Below are 23,045 nucleotides of genomic sequence, written 5' to 3'. Positions count from 1 at the left end.
GCTCTGCCCTCTACAGTGAGGCTGAGGTACTGACACGCCCCAGTTTTTCTCCATTTTATTATAACTCAGATCAACACACATGAAACTCTCTCTACGGGAAGTGATGACTGACTCCTCCCATTCACATCAGCTTTTAGCTCAGCTCCAAGGGTTTTAAACTTATAGAACAGCATCAACTCAAGAATCTGTCAGGCCAAAATGGTTTGGCAAAAAATAAATCTTTATTGAGATTTATCAGGAGTTACACAGTTCAGTACCAATCAAAGTGCTCAATGTTTTTTTACATTTACAGTCATAAACAGCCTCAATCATTGTAAACAGTACCTGACCAATCACTAATAAATATTAACAGTGCATCAACAAAGTGGTGTGTATTCACAACACGGAGAATTTCATCAAGTAAAATCAACATTTAAAAAAAAAGTCTCGGGTGATCTGTCAAACGGAAAGTGGTTCTCCAGATGTCGGCTAGTTGCCGCCGTGGTTTTTTTCCGGCACGTGCTGCTGTGAAATTGCACCAAATTAACGTTCCTGCTCCCGCCATTTAGGATTTGTTGTCTGTTTAAAACAGCTCCCGGAGCAATTACCACTTTTTCCAGCTCTTGGCCTTCATTCCTCCATGTTCTTGCCGTTCTTCCCGAACTTGAGCCAGACCACGGTGAGGCCGACGGCGATCAGCAGCGTCAGGCTGCTGGTCACCAGGTAGGCGATGGGCAGGAAGTGGTTCTGCCCCCCGAACCAGGTCAGGGTGGTCAGAACCACTTCCTTTCTGCCCCGGAAGTACTGCACAGGGAAGTCTGAGAGGGGGGGGGGGGGTCAAGGCCAAAACACAGAGAGGCGTTTCGGTGTGACAAAATAACTCCGACCCGAGTGCTGCTCGCGGAGGAAAGAGAAGACGAAGGGACGCTTCAGTTCCCACAGGTGAAAGGATACTGTAGTCGATGTCGACGGTGTAATTCCCGGCGGGGAGCCCCGCGCTGAACGGCTGGCCGGCCCGGTTCAGAACCCCGTACAGCTTCTTGAAGTTGGGGAAGGCGGCCTCCCTCATCCAGATGATCAGGTCGTCGTTGACGAAGCCGTTGTTGGTCTCGTCGAAGGGGTCCAGCTCGAACACGGGCTTGTGCCAGTACGGAGGCGGCACTGTGCCTGGAGGGGGGGCAGGGTCAAAGAAAGAATCTGAGGAAAACTGAAATCGGGTTTCTAGATAAGGATGACTTCCTGCCTTACCTTCAAATGTCTGCGCCAGGGTCCGGTTCTCATCCCTGGAGTTGCGGAACTTGATGTTTTTGTCGGTGTACCAGGAGATGCCTTTCCGCAGCAGAGGGACTCGGGCGGAGGAATAGCCGCCGGAGCCGTGATAGTTCAGGGTGAAGGAGTCTGGGAGGAAAACGCGCAGGTTTAGAGCGGGGTGGGGGGAAGATTCGGCGGCCCACGGCGTGTTTCCAGGGTTACCGTTGAACATGCTGTTGGCCACGGCGCCGCAGGGGGCGATGGGAAGTCCGTTCTGGTCTCTGCTGAACGGATCGCAGTAGGAGCTGGGGTTCTGACGGGGGGTGAAGAAACGACAGAGGATTCTGAGGAACAGTCAGGTGGATTTTCTGCTTCCCTTCACTAAACATCTCAAAAATCAACATCTGCTAAAGTTCCTCCAGCTCTTTTTCAAGCCCAGGAAGTAAAACGCGGTGGAGCAGGTGGGAGCGTTCGGATCTTTCCAGCCCACAGAACGGCAGAACTTTGGTTTTTCTTCACTGACTCTGCAGCGTTTTTTGGAAAGACACTTGAACAGCTGTCCTCACTCACTGAATCAGTCCTCCCTTTCCACATCGCGTCTCTCAGAGCTGTCAGAGAGAAATATTCTGAGATCATGACGGCGTGGAAGCGAAATAACAGGCACCACCCAGTCAGATCTCCACACAGGCATGTGAGAGTCGCCCCGTCGCTCCGGGCCAAGAACTCAGCACAGCTCTTTCCGTCTGCTGGATCGACCCTCTCCAGGACAAACACACAGCTTTAAATGTGCCGACTGATTTTGTCCACATCAATTTGTCTCAATGAAGGAGCACCTTTGACTTTCCATTTGTCCATTATATTCTAATAAATTAAATATTTTGAGCCGAGGTTATTGAAGCGATCATTTCTGTTCAGAGGTTCGCTGCAGTGTTTTACTGCATGTTGGGGAAATGTACTTTATATTACTGACTACAGCAAAAAGACTGACAAATTAGCATCATGATAAATGAGTCTACATTTGGTCCAATAAGGACGGCTGTGGCTTCATTAGCTGTCTCTCAACCAGAAGGCTGCGGGTTCAATTCCCCCTCCCCCCATGACGTTGGCCTGACCACATGTGACAGTAGTTGGACAGAAACCTGGAGGTTGTTGGTCCTCCCGACCATCTGGGCGTCGTCTCTGGAGTCCATGTATCTCCTCAGGTTCTGGTGGAAGTTTCTGAGGCCGTAGTAGAAAAAGACGTCGCCCTGCGAGCGAAAACACATCGACGGGTTAGAGATTGAAAACAAGATGAATAAAACCTGCAGAGTGGAAGTCCAGACGGGTCCAGCTCCCAGCTGCCACTGCTCTCCTCACTTCCGTCTTCAGAAGAGCCGAGCGGCCTCCTTGTTTACGTGTTCGGTCACAGACGTACCTCCAGCGGCTTCTCGACGGAGAAGGCCACCGTGCACCGGCAGGCGGCGGCGGCATTGCTCATGTTTTTTCTGGTCTCAAAGCAGACGTCGCAGGTCCCGGCCTCGGTGTAGTCCAGCTGAGAAGACGAGAGCCAGAGAGAGCGAGGAGCCTCACTTCAGGGTTACAAAGGCAACCTGTCGCCCCCCCGCTTTATGGCTTTGACGGTTCGGCTGTGAGCGGCAGCGTGGCTCTTCACTCACCTTCAGCTCCTGCGTGCTCTGCACGGTGAGCAGCAGCCACACGCCCAGCAGCAGGCACAGCAGTGCCGTCAGGTAGAAGAACGGCAGCACCGTGTTAGCCGTTAGCATGGGGGACCAGGCCGGCAGCCGCTGCTGCTTGAAGGCCGAGTTGTCGGGCCGGCGGGCCAGCGGGCCGGACTTCCCCTTGGCGCCGGTCATGCCGGAGCCGGCCGGAGCCTCACACGGAGCCGACGAGAAGCCGCTGCTCGGCCTGCTTTTTCCTCTTCTGTTTCTTTTCTTTTTTTTGTTTTGTTTCAGCCGATCTGCTCGGACACCCACGCTCTCACCGCTCCGCCTGCCAGAGGATTTTCCCAGCAGGCTTTGCAGGGTGGGGGGAGACCGCTGCGGCCTGTTACTTATTAACCACAAACCTTTACTCAACTACCTCTTCCTGCCTCTGCCCTTCTTCCTCTTCTCCTTTCTGTTTTTTCACCGGGTTCGAGGCGGCTTCACGCCTGGTTCCGGTTTGTTGTGGAAGATAACATGTTGGTTCTGGGCCCCTGCTGCTGCTTTAAAATGCTTTATCAGAAGGATGCTGTGACAAATGGCACTTCCTAGCGGGCAAATAACCGGCTGACCTCGCGCTCTCGGTGGGAGGGGCTTCCCAAGGTCACAGTAAACAAACACACGGATGTGCTTTTCTCTCCGAGTCCGTTTATTCAACCCGTCACGCGCCGACGTTGAGTCGAGCTACAAGAGCGAACAAACAGCAGCGGCATGCGTTTCACTTCATACAGGCTCGGAAAATGTTTTTAAAAAAAAGCAGAGTAGAGAATTCACACACGAGGAAAAGAAAGAGGACGAGGCGCGGCGGGGAACGTTTCCATCAGCTGCAGGTTTTAAAAGAGTCCGACTTTGATTCTGTTTTCTCTGCACGCGGCCAGGACGCCGCTCTCCAGCAGCTTCAGGAGGTCCAGCTTGATCTGAAACGAGCAGGCAGAACGTGAGCGCCGTCAGCTCACCGGCGCTAAAACCAGACGTCTGCTCCGTTTACTGCCGGGGAGCGCACATGAAGAGCAGCAGCCAGCCAAGGCTAACGGAGAAAACAATTCCTGAGCACAGCCACAACTCAGAAAACCACAAAAGTTTCATTCAGATAAAGAAAATTCAAGAATCCTTCAAGGTCTGAAGGAGGATTTCTTTCATATTAAACGATTCATTCAGTGTCGATGAACCAGACTCGGCGTAAACTGGAGAACTGTCACTTTGTAACACGTCAGTTTTATAATATGTTCTATCAGTTAATTTTTTTTATAAACTCATCAACTCTGAGCACAGTTAATCACATCATTTATGAACTGGTAATCAAATGTAAAAACGTGTGTAAACACACAAAATCACCAATTTAATGTACAAAAATGTCTTTGTGTGAATCTTTTATCTCTCCCATTTCTTTTCACTGCTAACCCTCACTGGGATTATTCTCAATTTAAAAAAATTATCACTGACAGTCCTCCATTAAATAATCAAGATTATAAAGCTGCACAGTAGCGAAACTGGGCTGTTCCACCTTTCTGTGCGGAGTTTGCATGTTCTCATCTGTGAACGGGAGTGTGTGTGTTTCCTGTGGTGGACGGTGAAGCTTCCGGGGGTGGAGCCTGATCTCGCTCACAGCTGGAATGAGCGCCAGCTCTCTACTCGTCTTAAAGAGGATTTCATTTTTATTGTGAATGTGTAAACGTAGCCACTGGGAGTTGGATAAAGAGGGTTAGAACTTAAAAAAAACTAAACTCAACTCAAAGTCTTAAAGTAATAAAATGAAATCAGATGTTTTATAACTTTGTTCAAACAGACGCCACAATTATCAAGACTGGAATCCTAATAATGCTTGAAACCCTTTAGTAAATAAGCACAGAGATCCAAACACATCTGTGTGTTGAAGCGAGGCGTCCGCTGAGCCCAGCAGGGGGCAGTGCCTCACCTCGGGAATGTCCGCCATCCTCCTGAGCTTCACGTCCCTCCAGTTCCAGTCCAGAACCAGGAACCTCAAGGCCTGCAGGCTCAAACCCTCTGAGGAGGGAGAAGAGCACCGTGAGGACGCCGACACACACACACAGACACACACACACACTGACACACACACCTTTCTCTATGAGCGCGCTGATCCGGCCCGGCGTTCCCACTCCCACATGAGTGACTCCTCTCTGCAGCAGCTTCACCTGCTCCTCGATCTGTGCAGAGCACACACACACACACACACACACACACACACACACACACACACACACACACACACACACACACACACACACACACACACACACACACACACACACACACACACACACACACACACACACACACACTCAGGCGCTGTGACCCAACATGGCCGCCGCGCCGAGGCCGGCCGCCGCCCTCTTTACCTTGATGTGCTTGGCAAACAGCTTGATGACTCTGGCTTCCCCCTTGAAGGTGGTCAGCTGCCTGCAGACAGAGCAGACAGACAGTCCGGCCTGAGAGCTGGAACCCGGGGGGGGGGGGGGGGGGGGGTCCAGAACGACCCGGGCGTGAAGCTCACTTGATGAGGTCGATGGCTCGGAGTGCGGAGCTGCAGACCACCAGCAGGACCACCGAGCTCTTCTCGCCGTGCTGCTTCTGGATCTTGGCCCACTTGGGACAGACTGGGGGGGGGACGGAGAGGGACGAGGCTGAGGCGGGATGAGGGGAGCGTTGAGGCGTGAGGCTGGACGGGACTCACCCTGCTTCAGGTAGGAGGACAGGGTGTGTGACAGGTCGTTGCTGGACAGGAAGCAGGAGTCTGCAGGGCGACACACACACACACACACACACACACACACACACGTCAGAGAAGAGGCGCCGGACGGGAGCCGGTGGGACGCCGCCTCCGCTCACCCTGCAGCTTCAGCTCCTCCTGCTCGATGACCGAGCGCTTGTCTGAGAAATACTGCGCCAGCAGGTCCTGCAGGTCGGCCGGACGGCCCGGCTTCGGCTCGGACGCCGCCAACACATCTGTGATCGTTTTCTTCTTCTTCTTCTGTTGAAAAAAAAAACAAAAAGTCATCCTCCAGCTCAGGCCCGGTGTGCAGGAGCTGCAGTTCCCGCTCTGACCAGCAGAGGTCGACACGCTCACCTTCCTCTTCTTCTGGGGCTGAGAGGACTTGTTCTCCGTCTCGTTCTCTGGAGGACCTGCAGCCTCCTCCTGAGAAGAGAAACACACTCATTCGTCTGAAAATCCATCATCTCCAAACGCCACAGACTTTCTGAGAGGAAACCCTGGATCCAGATGATTCAGGAAGTTCATGTGAAAGAGTTCATTAACCGAGACGGATTTCAGACGGCCGAGAGCATGAAGCACGCGAGGAACATCAGCAGAACACAGTCTGAACGTCTAAATTAGAAAAGAGGATGTAGATGATCCCTTTGCTGAAATAATTCCTATATCTATGGTTGTTTTAGTTCGCTTTTCTTTTTTTTTGTTGACAACCTGCACGTGAGTTTTCTTCTTTTTCTTGGCCTTGTTGGTTTTCTCTGCTACATTCCTCTTCCTCTTCTCTGGCTGCGTCTTTATTTCCTCGCGGGGCCGTTTCTCTCGTTTTGTCTCCTCCTCCGACTCAGATGCATCTAAAAAGAGAAGAAAAGAAAAAGAAAGGAGTGAGAAAAATGTTCTCATTAAAATGAGGAAATATGACCGAGTGTGTGCGCGACCGGCCCGTACTCTATATTTATTCCAGGTGATGGACGGGCGAGCGGACCTGAACACAACCGGCTCCACGGAGCAACCGGAGCAGCGTTCCAGCGGGGGTCAGACCAGACCGCTTGGCAGCTGCCCACTACGCCTCCAACTGTTTGTGTAACTCATCAGGTGTGAGTGTTCTCCCGAGCGCGCTCCAGCCGGCGATACACAAACGTTACCTGAGGTATCAACAATGCGGCGGATCTCAGGCCCGGCATCTGGTTATATTTAGCTTCCCTGTTGCTACCACTTCTCGCAGCATTCCTCCGCTCTCGTGCTATGAGGTCATGCTCAGACCCTTCGGCGGATCGGGATTCTTGGTCTCTAACTTTTCTTTTTTTTTTTGTGTGTGTGTGTGTGTGTGTGTTGAGAACACCAGGGCGAGAGCGGCGATAAATCTATAGGTTTTACTGCACTCGTTCTGGACGAGAAGTTCTAAAATAGTTCAGAGATCTGCTTCATGTGCCAAACATGGCGACGGTTGCTGAACCTTTATGATTTCAGGGAAGTCTGCTTCACGCTTGGCTGCCTCTGTTGCCATTTGGAGGTTTTTCCTCCTTTTGCCAAATTCCAATCAGTGGCACGAAAACAGGCGATCTATCAATAAGTCCTGACAGAGAACAGCCACTCACATTACGCCACTGATGAGGGTTTTTTCCCCAACTTTTAACCAGTTTAGTCATCATATCTCTTTAATTCAGTGTATGAGCGCTAAGTAATGTGTACATTGGTGTTTTATTGTTGGCCACGGCACTAGTCACAAATTGGTTTTACATGCATGAATGAGTCAAGGGGAATTATGCAGCGCGGAGTCCAGCTTTATGAGGTTTATACGGCGGCCTTGCTGTTTACTGTTCGCTTCTCTCCACCGCTGCTGCGAGGCGTTCGTTATTAAACCTCGACACAAAACGCAATCTATTAGCTGCCAAGGTCCGCGCTCTTAAGGACGACGGCTTCAAACGACTGAACTCCACGGCTCTGTTAGGTCTGAAGCGGCGTGTAGCCGCCGCCGCCTGCGATCCGCCACACGGGCTCGCCGCTCCAGGCCGTGAAAAGCCCCGCCGCCACACGCCGACATGCGAGGCAGATTTCATGCCTTGTCCTCTAATTTCCACGTCTCACAATCAATTTATTCAGCGGTTATTATCACAACCTCTCGCCTTTCTTTTTGATTCTTCTCTAGAACCGGAGGCGGGGTGGGGGGGTGGGGGGACAGAAAACATGAATGAGACTGTTGATCTGCTCCTTCTCTGCATCCGTCTTTAGCCACACCCCCTTTAACAGTCGATTCCACCTCGGGACATGCAGAGAAATACACACCGTCTGTGGTAAGGCCATCCCCGCTATTGATGAGCCAAGTCAGCCATTCCTGACCCCCCCCCCGTCCCACCCCCCTCTCATCCTGGGTGGAGGAGAGGACGACGACTCCACGCCATCCAGACGGACATAACCGGACCTTAAGGCAGGGCGCTGCACCTCCCAGACCCCAGGTGAGTGTTTCTACTCCTGATTTTTATTGAATTAAAGTTGCACTGGGAGCAGCTCTGAGCAGGAGACGGTAAAAGACGGGAGCTTATTAGTGGAGGTTTCACGCTAAGTGTCTTATTTTCACAGGATGACCTGATTTAGCTCTAATCAGCCGGGTAATTCTTTTAGCTCGAGAAAACAAGTCTGGAAAATGAGTTCATCTTCATAATGCGATCCGCGCTGCTCTGATAACAGAATAAAACCATCTGATATTGTTGTACTTAATTCACTGAGCGGTGAGGTTTTTTTCCACAACCAGTAAATTCAAACTACCGAGGTGCTGACAGTGGGGGGGGGGGGGGTTCGGCTCAGCTGGAAGAGTGGATGGTCCGGACACAGTATTGACGGTTTGCTCCCCGTCCACGTGTCCTTGAGATTTGAACCTGCGACGCATACCTTGGATTTCACGCTCATGAATATTCAGATATGTTTGGCCTTTTAAGAAATTCCCCTGCGGTTGGCTGAGGGTCTGTTCTGTTGGCTGCTGAGCAGTTCTGGACGGTGCAGGCCGTGCTCTGAGGGAAACGAATCAGGAGGTCATTCCTGCATAAATCCAGAACACTGGATAACGGAAAACCTGGAGGACGAAGAAACGCTCAGATCCAAGACAGCAGTTTGACGAGTCTTCATTTCTGCTGCCAGATTTGGATGGAGGGGTCAAAAACAAAAAGAGAGAGCCGATCCTGATGTGGAGCAGCGACGCGGGCTGCTGCTGGTGTGATGGTGAGGTCCAACAGTTACATCAAGCAGAGTAACACACCATTAACACAAAGACTACAGCATCTCATTGAGGCTTCGTGACCATGACTGTACTTCAGCGACCTCCGCCGTGACCACAACTCCATCCAACAGAGCCCCTCTGGGACACGCTGGAGCAGGAGGTCTGAATTATTGATGCTTGGCTAAACAATCTGCAGCGACTGTGTGATTCCATCACGTCAATATGGGCTCAAGTCTTTGCAGAATGTTTCCAGAACCTTCGTGAATGGAGACGATGAAGAATAAAGGCGGCTCTGGAAGGGGAAGTGGGTCTGAGCAGCAATGGGAGGATATTCAGTCTCATTTGTATATTTCACACTGTAAATAAGCCAAGTGTTATTTATATTTACTATATTAATGGTAGGAGCAGGAAGAACTTGGATTTTCTTGTGGATGAATAAAGTATACATTGGTAGATACAGCCTTCTAGATTATTCTCAGAAACCTTCAATCTGTTTCAAATCAAGTATTTACTTGGCGGTTGTGATAAGTTGAGGAGTTCAATGTATGGAAGATAAATAAGAAACAGTGTGGCCACGTGTGAACAGTGACAAGAGCAGTAATCGGAGTTTAAATCTCTGTCTGCAGAGAAGAGACAGAGCCATTAGGTGGTCGGTGTCTTCCGTCCCCCGTAAACCTTAATGTCCCCGTCCCCAGGGCCCCGCCTGCTCCTGGAGCCCGGGGGAGGAAGAGCATGCTCTCAAACTCATCCAGGGCGCAGAGGTCACAGCTCAGATAGACACAGATCAATGAAAGCCAATGGCTGTGGAGAGGACTCATGCAGGGAAGTGGAGCCAGCCGGGGATCTTCAGCGGGGATCGATGGAGCCGACTGGTTTTAACGGGCGGCCAATTGTGTGGACTGGGTGTAATGAGGATAAACGGACTGGTTCCTGGAAGCAGCTGTTTGTTTCAGCTGCTCACAAATGGCACCCAGATTTGTTCATTAGTGTTTAAGTGTGATTTGCTCACTTAAGTAAAAATGGCTGCGTGCCGCCGCAGAAGCATCGTCATGGCGACCCGAGGACAGCGCCGCTAGCTTTCCGTCAGTCTGAGGGGAGACAGCGCTGCACTCGAGAGGCGTACGAGCACAACCAGAGCTTCATGTTGCTGTGACGTTTCTGTAATAACAAAATGACACCTTCCCTGAAATCGATCCGGCGCATGTTTTAACAATCAATAACTCATCTGGAGACAGATGCCACGGCTTCACGTCCAGACTCGTGGGGGTGGCAGAGTGGATCAAGCCGTTATTGGTTTTGGAGGCTCGCAGCTTCCTCTCCAAAAGCCACAATTCCAGCATGTTATTGTTAAATCAATAGAGACTTAAGGCTGCATGCTCGAAATTAACAGAGGGGCTGCGCTGGAGTGAGTAAAGCACACAGCGCCGGGCTCTGGTCAGTGGTTACCGTCAACACTTCCCTCCGTACAGCAGTCCTCCACGAGGGTCTTCATGCACCTCTGCTGCCCCGTTGGCGATTGTGAAATACTTCTTATGACCATAAATGGAGCGTTGAGGCAGAGCGGAGCCTGGCAGCAGTCGTCAGGTGCTGCTTGCTGTTGGAAAGGAGACATATGCTCTACGAGGGGCTCTGTGGTCTACCTGCAACCTGAAGAACAGCGCCGAGCGCAGTGTAGGCGGATCTGTTTGTTTCAGGCCAACGCCGCCTTCTCGTCCAGCATCCCCACGGCCGACGTAGCGTCAGATTATCTGCTTCCCTCCCCATGCCAGCGAACATGTTAGTGTGAGAATAACACAGCAACATGCTCAGGTGATAAAAACTGTTTCAATCTCCTTTATTATCTCACTATAATTCAAATATTGATCGGTAACTTTCCCTCAGTATCATGTTTTGTATGACTCAACTGAACCAACTGACTTGAAATAAAGAAATGCTTTAACTTGTGGCCACTGGGTAGCACCGTGGTTCTTCTCCCACAACCGCTTCTTCCTGACAAAACAGCCACAGAAAATAAATCCAATTAGCACTCCCAGAATAACTAGACCTGGTGGCAACTGCAAGCTGAATCCAGAGACGTTCACTAGACATGAGTCCAACTCATCAAATGGAAATTAATTAGGAATAGATTCACATCGGGCAAATGTAATGTGATATTTAACTGTAATGATTTCCTCCTTACAAAAACAAAACAAAAAAGTGAAAACAGTTGTGTATGTTCAAAACACAATCACTACATTTTTGTCCAATTGTAAAAATAAAAGCCTCGAGTCGAGGATGAGCATCCAGCCGCAGTATCACTGCAGACACTTTCTCATATTAGCAAAGTGCAAAGAAGCCAAACGGCCACGGTGTGTGAATGAGAACACGACATGTTTTCCCTCTGGTGGGATGATTTGTTGGTAAAATGGTAAAAGTGCACTTGGCAACGCCCTGAAACACTCGGCTCGGTGCTCTGTAGTTAAAATGGATCCCCGTCTCTTTACGAGGCCCCCAGCCTTGACTTATTAAAAAGACAAAGCAACGATAAAGCATCAGCAGAAGAAGAGGTCCTGAATACACACTGAGAGACTGGCATTGTGTAACACACACACAAACTAAGACTTCCTCACCATTTAAGATTTGGGTTTGAACAACAAGGGTTTGGAAGTTGTTTTCAGAGTTATTCATTTTATCACAGCCGACAACAGCGAGAGCCAGAATCTGGTGTTTCTTCCTGTCGGAGAGAGCAGGTGCTCAGAATGCCGCTCTGGTTGACCTTTAAGTGAGAGTAGTGCAGTGAGTGAGAATTAGTCTCATTCGATTCTTCTCAATTAATACCGGATTGTTTATCTGTTCACTGTGACGTGACCTTCGCGTCTCGCAACACTGGTCAATCATAATTTAAAAAAAACATGAGATTCCCTTGTTTCAGTAACAGCTTTGAGTTTCTACACTGTGCTGATTGGAAAGTACAACATTTAAAAGATATGTTGGGAAGGCAGGCCAGTGTGAGTGTGTTTGTGGAGCCAGTCCTGATTGGGGCTCCCGAGGATTTACGCAGGAAGTGTTAATCAGAGATAAAAGCTCCTGCAATTAACCCGAAGCAATTAAGCTTTCACAAGAACTAGACGAGTCAAGACCTCTTTCAAAATGACAGCAACAGAAGTGAAGAGAGCGCTGTGGATGGTCAAAACTAACGGGCTACCAAATAATCCATTCATATGAAACTAAATCCTCCATCACGTCCATCATATTTGAACGAAAGTAGAAGCAAGTAGAAATTCAAACCAGAAAGTCATCAAGAACGTGTGAACAACTGGCAAAAAAACACACCGAAGGCTAACTGGGGGTTTGCAAGTACAACAACCAGAGCTGAAGGAACAAGTTCCCAGGTGGAGCTGCTGGATGGTGCCGTTATTTCTCCACACACATATTGTTACCAAGGAAATTAAAACACCCAACTTTGCTCCGTTCAGCACAAGCGCCTGTCAGCAAAAGCGCCATGTGTCAGAAACGCCAGACGTCCGTCCACGGTCAGCATATTGCCATTAAGAGGGAGGTCACAGCGCACGGTGTGTGAGCAGACCATACAATCAACACGGACTGGGTCTCTGCTGACATTTCCAATCACCCATGGGAACAAATGTCAAAAAAGGGCAAAAAAAAAAAAAGTGTGAGCAGTGAAAACTGGTCACAAGAAGCTGAGCCTCAGTGGAGACGACTCCACGTCGCCTGATCTTCAAAAGGAAGGCATTACCAAAACATGAAATAACCACCACCCAAAGGAGAAAGGCCGCACGTGGACATTTTATTCCAAAAGTGCGGCTTGGTGCCGTGATGGCTTCCTCAAAACCTGCAAAGGCCATGGTGAGAAGGACAGCATGGACGGCAGATGACACTCCGAGACATCAAGGAGAATAATGAAAGCCTGAAACTCCATTCCTGCCGTCATCCCCAGAGGCTGAGCTGAAATCCTCCAGCGACTCCAAGCAGCAGTGAACCGCGGTTTCAAAGCCGTCTTCAGAGCCGCGGGTGGTGAACGGAGAGCCAAGAGGACGCAACGTGAAACTTCCCAGGAGGCTTTGTGTCACGGATCAAGGACGACCGGACTTCAGTGACGACCACAGCCATCCTGCCAGGGCTCCCAAACGAGGTGTGCTAGAAAATCCAATAAATGTAAAAAAAAATGTATCGAGGAAAACAGTTAAACTTTCAAGAATAAGTAGTTTATCTTGAAGCGCTGTTGTTCATATCTTCACCAAAGCTGTATTCACATTAATTCAACTACAGCTTCTTACTTTTTAATCTTTGAATCCAATCCTCCCATGCTTCTACGCCTCCCCAGAGCCAGGAGGACAATATATGGAACATATCTTTCTTTCTCTATCCATCATCAGTACAAGACTCTGATGCAATACTTGAGGAATCTAACATCTGATATCGGACGGAGAGCAGGGAGCAGACATTTTCTGTTCAAAACATGCACATGTGTTCAAACCGCACAAACCCCTCCAACAGTAAACAACAGAATTCCACATGATGATTACTCAGGGAGCAGTCCCGATGGAACAGAATACCTCCAGGAGGACACGGCGTACATCACCCCAAAACAATGTCCACCATACTCAATGAAAGCGCTGACCGCCAAATAGTTGAACGGTTCGCTCAGTTTCCACAATTACCGTCACGTTTGAGTTAAAGACCTTTTACTACGTCTGTGGGACGGACCACCTACGAGAATTAACGTGAGCAAAACAAGCAACTCCACAGCATGATGTGGAAAGAGGACCGAAACAAATGCCGCAATTCAAGACGCTAACTTTAAAAGGTAAACATTACCTCATGACCCAGCTCTCATTGTTTCCTTCTAGTTAAACACAAATCACCATCATTCTGCCCCTTTGAAGACTAGTAGTTAATCCCTGTAAATACCCAGCAAATCGAGTTACCGTTTTAAATTCCCTGCACAACACAATGAAATAGATCCCTTCATAGAACAACTCAATGATGCATCTCAGGATTTAGCCTATCCAAACATTATACTGCAATATCAATTTATATTAGCTTCAAACTCTTCTGGCAGTCCGACACTTCAAAACCAAACAGGGACATTCATCAGGAGGAGTAATTATAAGACTTAAAGGTGGTTTTCATCGAATGCTCTCTGCCTTTATGCTAAACTCATCAATGCTTGAGGCATTTACCAATGAGAGCAGTGGAGCTGCACTCGTAATTATAAAGCACAACAGAGGAACTGCTGGTGACGAAGTGAATTTATAGCCGGTCTGACGTCTTCCGAGCTGGCTGGCTGGCTTGCAGACTGTATAATTTCTCTGTTACACCTCTCTTACTGTCCATGCCTGCAGCGCTGCGCCAGAGCCAAAACATACATCAGCCATACAGAATGTGAATTAAAGAGCGCTGAGCCGACCTGACCCTGGGAGCCGGAGGCCACAGAAGGCTCTGGGGCACACACTCTCCAGCCTCCAATGACAGCTGGATATAAAGTGGATATGAGCTGCCTGTTGGAAATGAATAGCTAAAGCAGAGGTCTCAAAATTTAATTACCTGGAGGCCATGGGCCTGGTCGGACTGCGACAATGCGCTGCCCGGGAGCCACGCAGACGACCATTATACAAGCAAGCCCATAAGAACCTGTTGATAAGATTAGAGCTTATCCAGACAAAGAGAGCAGGATAAACACGCAGCCTATCCCAGAGTCTTCGGATTCAATTCTTCCTCAAGTTGACAACGTCGTTTTTATAATCTGGAAGAGGAAGCTTGCTAAAAATAACCACTAACACCTTACATGACTGTTAACATGGGTTTTTTTTTTCCTGTGCTGTTCAAAAACGTCCAGTTCGACATGATATTCGAATGAGTTCATGAAAGCAGTTTTGCACATTAACCACCTGAAGCATGACTCTTAACCCTCATGCTCTCACACTCACTACCAAAGCTTCCAGGCATGAGGGCAACTCTCACATTATTCCTTTAATGCCAGATTACGCCCAATGGTTTGATTCCCCCCCAAGCACGGTAAGACGTGGACTGATTGTATGCAAAACAGAAAACCTATTATCTTTCTAAATTCAATGCAGTGACCAGACAGAGGATCAATTTCTCAATGTGTGGCTGTTGACACTGGAGAGGCGCCGTCGCTTTGGAACAGTCTCCTGGATTTCTGCTCCAACTCTGCATTTACTCATTTGTCTGATGCTCTTGGAGGCTTTATAACTTGTTCTTGTGTCTGGCCTGGCTTCCGAACAAGAGTTACATTTAAAAAAATCAATTCAAAAATTGTAAAACAAAAAAAAATCCCAAAGCTTATGCGACTCCATTTTTTTCCCCACCCCAAGTGGAAAGTAGGATTATTTATAGAAAATGTTAATGATTCATTCTGAGGGCAGCCGGTGCCCTTTTTGAGTGGCAAGGGACAATCGGGAGCGACGCAGGCACGCCGCCCTCGGTGGCGTTCTGATAAATAAACAGCGGTGGCCAGCCATATGCCGGGCTGCCAGCACGCCTGCCAGTGGACGCTCCTCTGCGGGGATGCCCTGGCAGCCGTTACTCAGGCCGGCTCTGGCTCTGGCTCCCAGCCAGAGCTGAAGTTCTGAGGTATTCTCACATGCCTGGCATTGTGTGGGAGTGCATCAGTGAGCATGTGCTCGTCTAGACGCTGCGTGCGCACCGGAGAAATCACACGGTCTGACTCACGCCGTGCGGGGGGAGGGGGAGATTTGTGAGGCGCTCAGACCCCATCGCCGTTCGTCAATTGAGGACCAAGCGCAAAGGAAACGGAGGCGCATGTCACGGCTCGACTGCACACATTCACAGCATCGGATGGGCAGAGCAAAGAAATATATTACCACTGTCCAAGAAAAATAGACCCGGGGCCACCGCAGAAAGTATGTGCCAAAGCTCGACAGCCCACATAAGCCCTTCTCCAGGATTTCCTCAATACTGACCCCAGGCGAAGACGAGCCGAGCTGACCGATGAAATTTCACTTGAGTTCACACACTCAGCTGTGCTCTTCAGATACGTGCCGACGGACACACACCATCCAATCGATGGCAGACCTGACCATCTTCTGCTCTGTGCATTGTGAATATGAAAACCTCGGCAAGCCTTTACCTAAAGAAAACTCTTTAGCCGCTCAGAGTTTCCATCATCCCTTCCTGTTGCTGGAAACAAGTGAAGTAAAGCAGTGCGGGGACAGCCGAGACAGCTTCATTTGTCTTCCTGATTGATACAGAGAGGGTATCAAGAGGAAGGGAGGGAGTTTGAGAGAGCCACTCTGTTTCTTTCCACACTCAGGCAAAAGGAAATAATACCTATATGTAAGGATGTTTTCGGCTCCAGCCTGAGCCGGTTACCAGGCGTAGTTTGGACGTGGCTTCTAACTCGAGAACAAGGTTCGTCCATTATGTGCCGGTTCTCACCGTTTAGACTCAAGGTTGATCTCAGGCCTTGATGGGAGCTAGTGAATGCTGCTTGGCTGTGTGTGTGTGTGTGTGTGTGTGTGTGTGTGTGTGGAAGAGGAAGAGCTGGTAAGAAAAGAAAAAAAGAAGGAAGGGAGCCTCACTGCTTTTATGTTTAGTAGACGGTTTACAACGAGTATAAATAAAATGCCTGAGGAGGTCTCACTTACCTCTGGACACTAAAATCACTCATTTGCTTTTCTGCTGTAAAAAACAAAAAAAAAACAAAGGCATTTATCTGGAGGAGCGGTCTGGGGAATAAGAGGTGGTCCTGGTCGCTGTGAAAGCTGGGAACAGAACAGCACCGCACTGACATCATCTTCTACTAATATAAACCTGCTTGAAATCTGTCTCCGCGATGAGAACACCATTACACACAGAGTTGGCCGGCAAACCATGTTTAGCTGATGTGATTTGCTACAGCAACACACACACACACACACATCTAACACACACACATGCTATACAGAGCCCAGGTGATCAGCAATCTGTGTCCCACTTCCTCAAAACTTTTAGTCTGCCAACAAAAGGCAATAGCTGTACATGTGCTCAGGGTGAGACTGTGAGATGACTTAAGTCTCTCACAAAGTGATGCCAGGCCCGGACCTATCCATTTCAGTAACACTAACTGTTATGACATGAGGCCTTCTGGCTTTGAATTATCCCGTGAAGCCATGGAGGCTTATATAATCCAAAGCACTTATGAAAGTCACACAATAACCACTTGTACTGTATAGACGCGGTAGATGACCCTGTGTAACCTCTCTGATCAGAAGCACACGTCCCTCCGTGTCCTTTAGTGTTTCGCTGCCGCCTCTAATCACTTCTTGTTCTCTGCTACTTCCTAGGTGGATTCCGTCGCCTTATTGGTCGATGCAGCCAAACAGTTTCAAGAATTCAAGAATAAAAAAAAAACCCCAGCAGGTTAGTATGCAGGGCAATAGGAAAAAGCGTGACAGTAAAAGCACAAGAGGAGATCTGTCCACGGATGACTTGCTGTTTCTGCTCAGTATTCTGGAGGGTGAACTACAGGTAGGAAGATGTGCTTACTTCTGCGGAGCGGGTTTTGTAACGCTCAACCCGCAATGCCATTGTTTTTACTGTAACTCCAGCCGTTGTGAGATAATGGCACGCATGGCCACCGTTCTGCTGCAATCTGTCTCCCAACAGGCCAGAGATGAAGTCATTGCTGTTTTGAAATCAGAGAAGACAGATTCCCATCTACTGGAGGCCCACTACGGTTCCAGTGGACGGGAACTCGTCCTCCGTGCTCTGCAGAGAGACTCTCTCCGGGCCCAGCAGGACCAATTGGAGGATGTATGCGACATACCGATTGCTGAGGTAGTGGCAGCCAATACTGGGATCAAGGATACCATATGGAGAGCGTAATCAAAACTAATGAGATGAATGCATTACTGTCTGACAACAGGGTATCTATTACTTCTGCATCATTACCCCTGTTTGTTATTTTACACTACAGGTGTTGTTACATGCGGTTGATCCATCAACAGTGATTATAAATGTGCGAACTGAAGCATGACCTTTTCCCTCTGGGCAGCTCTGCAACAGATGAATGTCCACCGAAGGGGCATCCTCCTCAAAACCCCCCTGCTTTGTTTTCCCCTCACATCTCAGTCCAGTCCCTTGCTGAAGGCCCAGAAGCGTTCCTCCATATGGATGATGAAGCAACTCCAGGAGAAGACCCGGTCTCACAGGGAGGCCCTGCTCAGGCTGGAGGAGCAGGAGAGGAGCCACGGAGCTTTGATCCGCCAGAGCAACTGCCTGACCACTCTACTGGAGCAGGACAGAGAGAGGTTTGTGCAACAAAACCCCAGAGGTTCAAATGAATGCCTAAGCAAAAACAACATGGATATTTTATAGCTCCCACAAAATTGGTAGGCTGTATTGAAGCTTGGGTTATAGAAATAGCCATCCATGCCTTTCCGAATTCCTCCTGATGTAAAAGAGATGAGGATTTACAGCCAGTGTAGGAGAGGCTAAGGGGTTTAAGTATTTCAGCACACTGGAACAAGCCAGACCTGAGCTCTGTGATGCACACTTGTGCTGGCTTAGACTTTTTTTAGTCTATGTCGGTCTGTAAAGCTCTTTACGGCTGAGTGAGCCAGCAAAGGAACCGTTGGCTGCTCCATCTCTACTAGACAGTGTGTGTGACCTCAGGATGACACTTATGAGTTACTCCACTCAGACACAGTCCATTACATCCTGGACTGGGCTAGACTCTGCGGCCTGCGCCGTCCTGTTCGCTCTCCCTTGTAAACATGCACTCACATGCGATTATACGTAGGGTCTAAATTGGCACTCTCTCGCCCAATTCATCAGTGCCACACAGGAGACGACACAGCGTTCTTTTAGCCTAAGTGAATTGGCTGAGGGTTTGCTGGTGGGTGCAGAGATTCCCTCCTCAAATAGACGGCGCATTTCAGTGCAGCCTGAGGGCACGGCTTCGTCCAACATGAAGGATGTCACTGCTCCTCCCATGCAATTTAAGGCCCGCAACTGGGCCGCTCCGTCGAAGTTCCTGGTTGTTTCAGCTCATGTACCGCGGGGAGTCCAGTCTGTAATCTAGCCGAGCGGGGAACGGACCCGCGCTGGCCGTGCAGCCTTGGAAGGAGACGAGCTGTCTGCATCCGTGTGCCAAAGTGAAAAAGCTTTACTGATCCGCCACAGGCACACATGCAATTAAAGACCAAAAATAGTCAAGGCAGTAGAGTGATTAAGATTACTAGAATTCTGTCTATTCAAAAACAATGTGGAAACCCTAAACTTGTACACATAAAGGCTTTGTGGTCCATCTTGGCCTAATGATGATTAATACATGAGTAGACAGCGAGTCTGTGCTGCGGCGCGAACCCTGTGTGTCTCACGCATTCCTGACTTCTCTCGAACTCCTCGCCTGCCAACTGTTATATGTTCTCTTTAAAAACACGATCTGGAACATCACATCTTCATTCTTTACACGGCCAGAAGCCTTAGCCAACCAGTCAGCTTGTGTTTTCACGTACCAACAGGTGGATGTTGTGTCTTGATGGCCTTAAATTATTACTGGATTTATTGCTCAGTTGATGATCAAAATGTTTCAAATAACTTTCAACCAAGTGACCCGATGAAACTTTGGACGACTAAAAGACTTTACAACCTTATAAACTGCATGACCCTCAAGGAAAAATGAACCTATATGACAATACTCCCTTGCTTTATTCCATCTCTGCTCAATAACACACAAGAGTTCATTTTCCCTTCCTTTGCATTGCCGACTGCGCTACAGGTTTGTCGTACAGCTTGGCTGAATCGGGCTTCAGCTGAGTCAATGTCTGCATTTATCCACCGGGTAAACAACGCGAGGCACATGGCGATACGCCCGTCCCTTTCATCTCCCTCGCCATCCTGTATTCCCCGCTTTGCAGTTGCCTAAATATTTAACTGGAAGAATTTCCACTCCTACTCCAAATCCTCTTCAACTATCTTTCAATCTCCCTCTCTGTTTCTTCTCAAAGCAGATGCTCCGAGCCAGAGGAGCCACTCGGCCTGGCCTCAGATCAGCGCCCCGCTCTTTTCTTTTTTTTCCATCTGGCTGAAAAAGTAGCTGCACCAGGTGCCATGTGCGGCCCAGATGACCTGCTTTAGCTGCGAACTATACAGAAAATTCCAGTCTCGCTATATAATGACTTTATGTTACCGTATGATCCCTGTTGCGTGTCGCCAGATGATTACATCTTCACATCACAACGCCAATGCAGCGATCTGCGTGTTCCAACCTCAGCTATCAGGACACGCGTGTGTGTGTGTGTGTGTGTGTGTGTGTTTCCTATGGGGTGACACTGGGATGACAGCATCTCAGCAGTAACTGCACACACATGTTGAACACACAAAAAAACACTGATGCTTTAATCTGTCCAGTCCAGTTCCGGATCACAGACTCTTCAGAGACTTTACCCAACAACCACAAAGCAATTCTAAATCCATCATGTTTTCACTTCCCCACTGATGTGGCCTTCTCATCAATACACGCCACACATGGCAGGTGGGATGTACATAATCTAGAAAACATTATTCAAGGAAAAACTCAGCGGGCGGGCAGTGCGCCGCAACGCTTCGGATTTGAATTCTAAAGTCACAGAACATAAATACAATTTAACTGGCACTGCAGACAACCACTGATCCCAAGTAAATAAAATGTTTATGTTCCATTTTTTGCTAGTCTTTAGTGCTAATTCACACGCATTTGCATTCCCGCACACTGAAGTTCATGTACGCCAAACGGAATTACCCCTCACGCAGGGAGAGCATTATTCCACTCAGCAGTACGAACCGAAGCATGTGACTGGGTTTATGACTCGATGTGTTCGAAACGGCACGTGTACGGCCACTTTACACTTCCCCAGCACCGAGTTCTCACCATGAGGGAGCGCTTGTCCACTAACCTGGTTCACACAGGCGTTTTATTTGGACCAGTGCTATAAAACAAACAGATACTAGACAGCTGCATATTCCATGACATAACCTCCACAACAATGCCGAGTCCTGGCCTGAGCGCAGCACAATGCCCGGGTAAATTAATGTGGCGGTATCGTTGACAGCCAAGAAATAACCGACAGATCATAAAACGTATCGAGGCGCCAAAAAAGCGGCAAAATGAGGTCAATGTTGACATCATTAGAAATGTGCTGTGAGGATTTGGCACTTCTGAAGCCTTTTTACTGCCTTCTGCTTTGTGCAACATGCACACTTATGTCAGTGCTCATGTAAACCAGACCAGAGTTTGCTTCAGCGTGCTGCAGGATCGATGGAACAGGATTTTTACCTGCACAAAAAAAAAAAAAAAAAAAAAAAAAATCATGGTTAATCTATACTATTACTGCCACTCATGCACTTTTTTTTTTTTAAATCACAAGAAACACATCATTTTCTGTTCCTGCAATAAGGTGTGGAGCCCTAAATCACCCACCACGCTGCCTCATGTGCAGCTCCATGTCGCAATATAACAACTCAATATTTTCTTCATTGTTATATAATGAGGAAATCTGTAACTTTCCACTGTAAGTTCCACTGCAGAGCAACTGCGTCACCAGCCCAGAAAGCCATAATGCTACCTCCTGGAGTGGAAAAACGTAATAAAAGCACAGGATTAGTTAAAAATGAAAGGAAAAAAAAAAAAACAACCTCCATGCAGGTATAACTAGAGGCTTTGCCTGAGGGGCGTCCAGGTTCACTAAGCTCCCGGCTCGGTGGGGTCGAGGCCAAACGTGATGCCCTAACAGCCATTATGTGTGTGTAAGGTATAATACATGTTTGCAGAGCAGCACTGATGTGGTCCCAGGCACTAGCATGGCCAGTAGTGACCCAGTAACACAGGACCTGATCACACAACAACTGTTTCTGCATCCTCCAGAGAGGAGGATCCAGAATCTCGTCAGCGTTACTGTGTTCTGGATAATAATGATGTAGAGAATAATAACGGCAGCAGATTGAAGCCAACAGATGAGTATAACCAGCATTCCTCTTAGCTTATCATCCAAAACCGGCGGAGAAAGACGTCAGCGAGCTGGAGACACGAGTGCACCAAACAAGTGTTGACACATTACGAGATCAAGCTGGTCGACCAACCGGAAGACACTCCAATACTCTCGCCCTCAGAGACACAATGTGTTGCTAACAGGCAGTCAATTAAAATACACCCCTCTTGGTTGGTTAAACATGGCGGAGGAAACATTCTCAAGACTCTGCTCAACAAAAAAGATCACAGTCAACCTGGCTGCTCCCTTATGGAAACACACAGCTGTTCTGTTCATCCCTCACACTCAAATGCATCCGCCATCTGCCTGCTCAGCCAATAATGTGTCAGAAAAAGATGTCCATAAATTACCATAGGAGTCTGGCAGGGTATCAATGGAGAGCAGAGCCACTGCTCTGATCGCAAGCTGTTGTGCCCATTTATTAGCTATACTGAACGTATGAGGTCGGTTTAGTCATACCTTTAATTTCATTAAACATGCCGATGGATGTGGAGCGGCGTGCCAAGACGATCTGCCCAGCTGCTTTTCCTCTGGCATCTTCCACGTGCCATCTTTATGTCCCTGAGCAGTGGGCTCAAAACGACTGAGGGATTTGTTCAAGGCAGCATCCAAAAGGACACTCAGAACTGATATATCGTTGCATATCGGGAACGTCTGAAAGGTATTTGGTGAAAAAATTGTGAATGATCACATTACGCTTGCGAGTTGAATGTTTCAGCCTCTCCCATAAAAAAACAGGACCTTATGAACCCCGGCTTGGGAGTTGGTCAGCGGGAAGGGATTGCCAGAAATGAGGAGGATTTCTCCCTCACATTCCACAACGAGAGAAATAATGTAAGACGCCTCCACCTCACCGAGGCCTTCACCTGCAGAACACAATATTATTCAGCAACCAGCACCGTCCTCTGATCTGTGAGAAAAGACGCCGGGCAGAAGCACGACATTCTGAACACCGTTTAAACACAGTGTCTTCGTCTCCGCCCTCAAGAAAAACAGCCCCATAAAGCTAAAGAGTAGTTTAAAACAAGCAACCACATTTTAGAAATGTGGTTCACGCATAAAATACTGGAGGGGCAAAAAAACAAAAAAAAAAAAAACAAAACACAACCAATGCAACTCTGCCTGGCTTCTTTTCATTTCAACATCTTCTTTAGGTACACAAGGTGTGGTTTACGTTCCCTCCA

The 23,045-nt window shown here is 48.5% G+C and overlaps 2 protein-coding genes across 3 annotated transcripts in view; both read right to left on the bottom strand.

The window, feature by feature from the left end:
• Window positions 1-284: 284 nt before the first annotated feature.
• On the bottom strand, window positions 285-3,462 carry tmem30c (transmembrane protein 30C). The gene is made up of 7 exons (XM_030112019.1): window positions 2,886-3,462; window positions 2,645-2,761; window positions 2,370-2,477; window positions 1,453-1,543; window positions 1,228-1,377; window positions 934-1,146; window positions 285-797 (listed from the first exon to the last, which is right to left on the bottom strand). Exons 1-7 carry the CDS (start codon window positions 3,081-3,083, stop codon window positions 610-612), a joined length of 1,065 nt encoding a protein of 354 aa, XP_029967879.1. The 5' UTR covers window positions 3,084-3,462; the 3' UTR covers window positions 285-609.
• A 95-nt stretch (window positions 3,463-3,557) lies between these two features.
• The window catches only part of cmss1 (cms1 ribosomal small subunit homolog), a 29,959-nt gene continuing 10,471 nt past the window's right edge, over window positions 3,558-23,045 (bottom strand). Inside the window, exons 2-10 of one of the 2 annotated variants that reach the window (XM_030112020.1) lie at window positions 6,370-6,506; window positions 6,016-6,084; window positions 5,778-5,919; window positions 5,623-5,682; window positions 5,443-5,545; window positions 5,288-5,348; window positions 5,008-5,095; window positions 4,846-4,934; window positions 3,558-3,847 (exon numbers count right to left, since the gene is read on the bottom strand). In XM_030112020.1, coding sequence (XP_029967880.1) covers window positions 3,764-3,847; window positions 4,846-4,934; window positions 5,008-5,095; window positions 5,288-5,348; window positions 5,443-5,545; window positions 5,623-5,682; window positions 5,778-5,919; window positions 6,016-6,084; window positions 6,370-6,506 — 833 coding nt within the window. In that variant the 3' untranslated portion in view covers window positions 3,558-3,763. The remainder of the gene's footprint in view (window positions 3,848-4,845; window positions 4,935-5,007; window positions 5,096-5,287; window positions 5,349-5,442; window positions 5,546-5,622; window positions 5,683-5,777; window positions 5,920-6,015; window positions 6,085-6,369; window positions 6,507-23,045) is intronic. The other variant, XM_030112022.1, reaches the window with a different exon arrangement.

Source organism: Salarias fasciatus, chromosome 16, assembly GCF_902148845.1.
Source record: "Salarias fasciatus chromosome 16, fSalaFa1.1, whole genome shotgun sequence".
Taxonomy (NCBI): Eukaryota; Metazoa; Chordata; class Actinopteri; order Blenniiformes; family Blenniidae; genus Salarias; species Salarias fasciatus.
This window is presented reverse-complemented; position numbering and strand designations above follow the sequence as displayed.

What these genes read in the sequence shown, in the direction of transcription:
- tmem30c (XM_030112019.1), bottom strand. Translation starts at nt 3,083, where the DNA reads ATGACCGGCGCCAAGGGGAAGTCCGGCCCGCTGGCCCGCCGGCCCGAC. An exon ending in AGAGCACGCAGGAGCTGAAG is followed by an intron (nt 2,762 to 2,885) that starts GTGAGTGAAGAG and finishes TCGTCTTCTCAG; the next exon opens with CTGGACTACACCGAGGCCGG. An exon ending in GGAGGACCAACAACCTCCAG is followed by an intron (nt 1,544 to 2,369) that starts GTTTCTGTCCAA and finishes ACCCCCCGTCAG; the next exon opens with AACCCCAGCTCCTACTGCGA.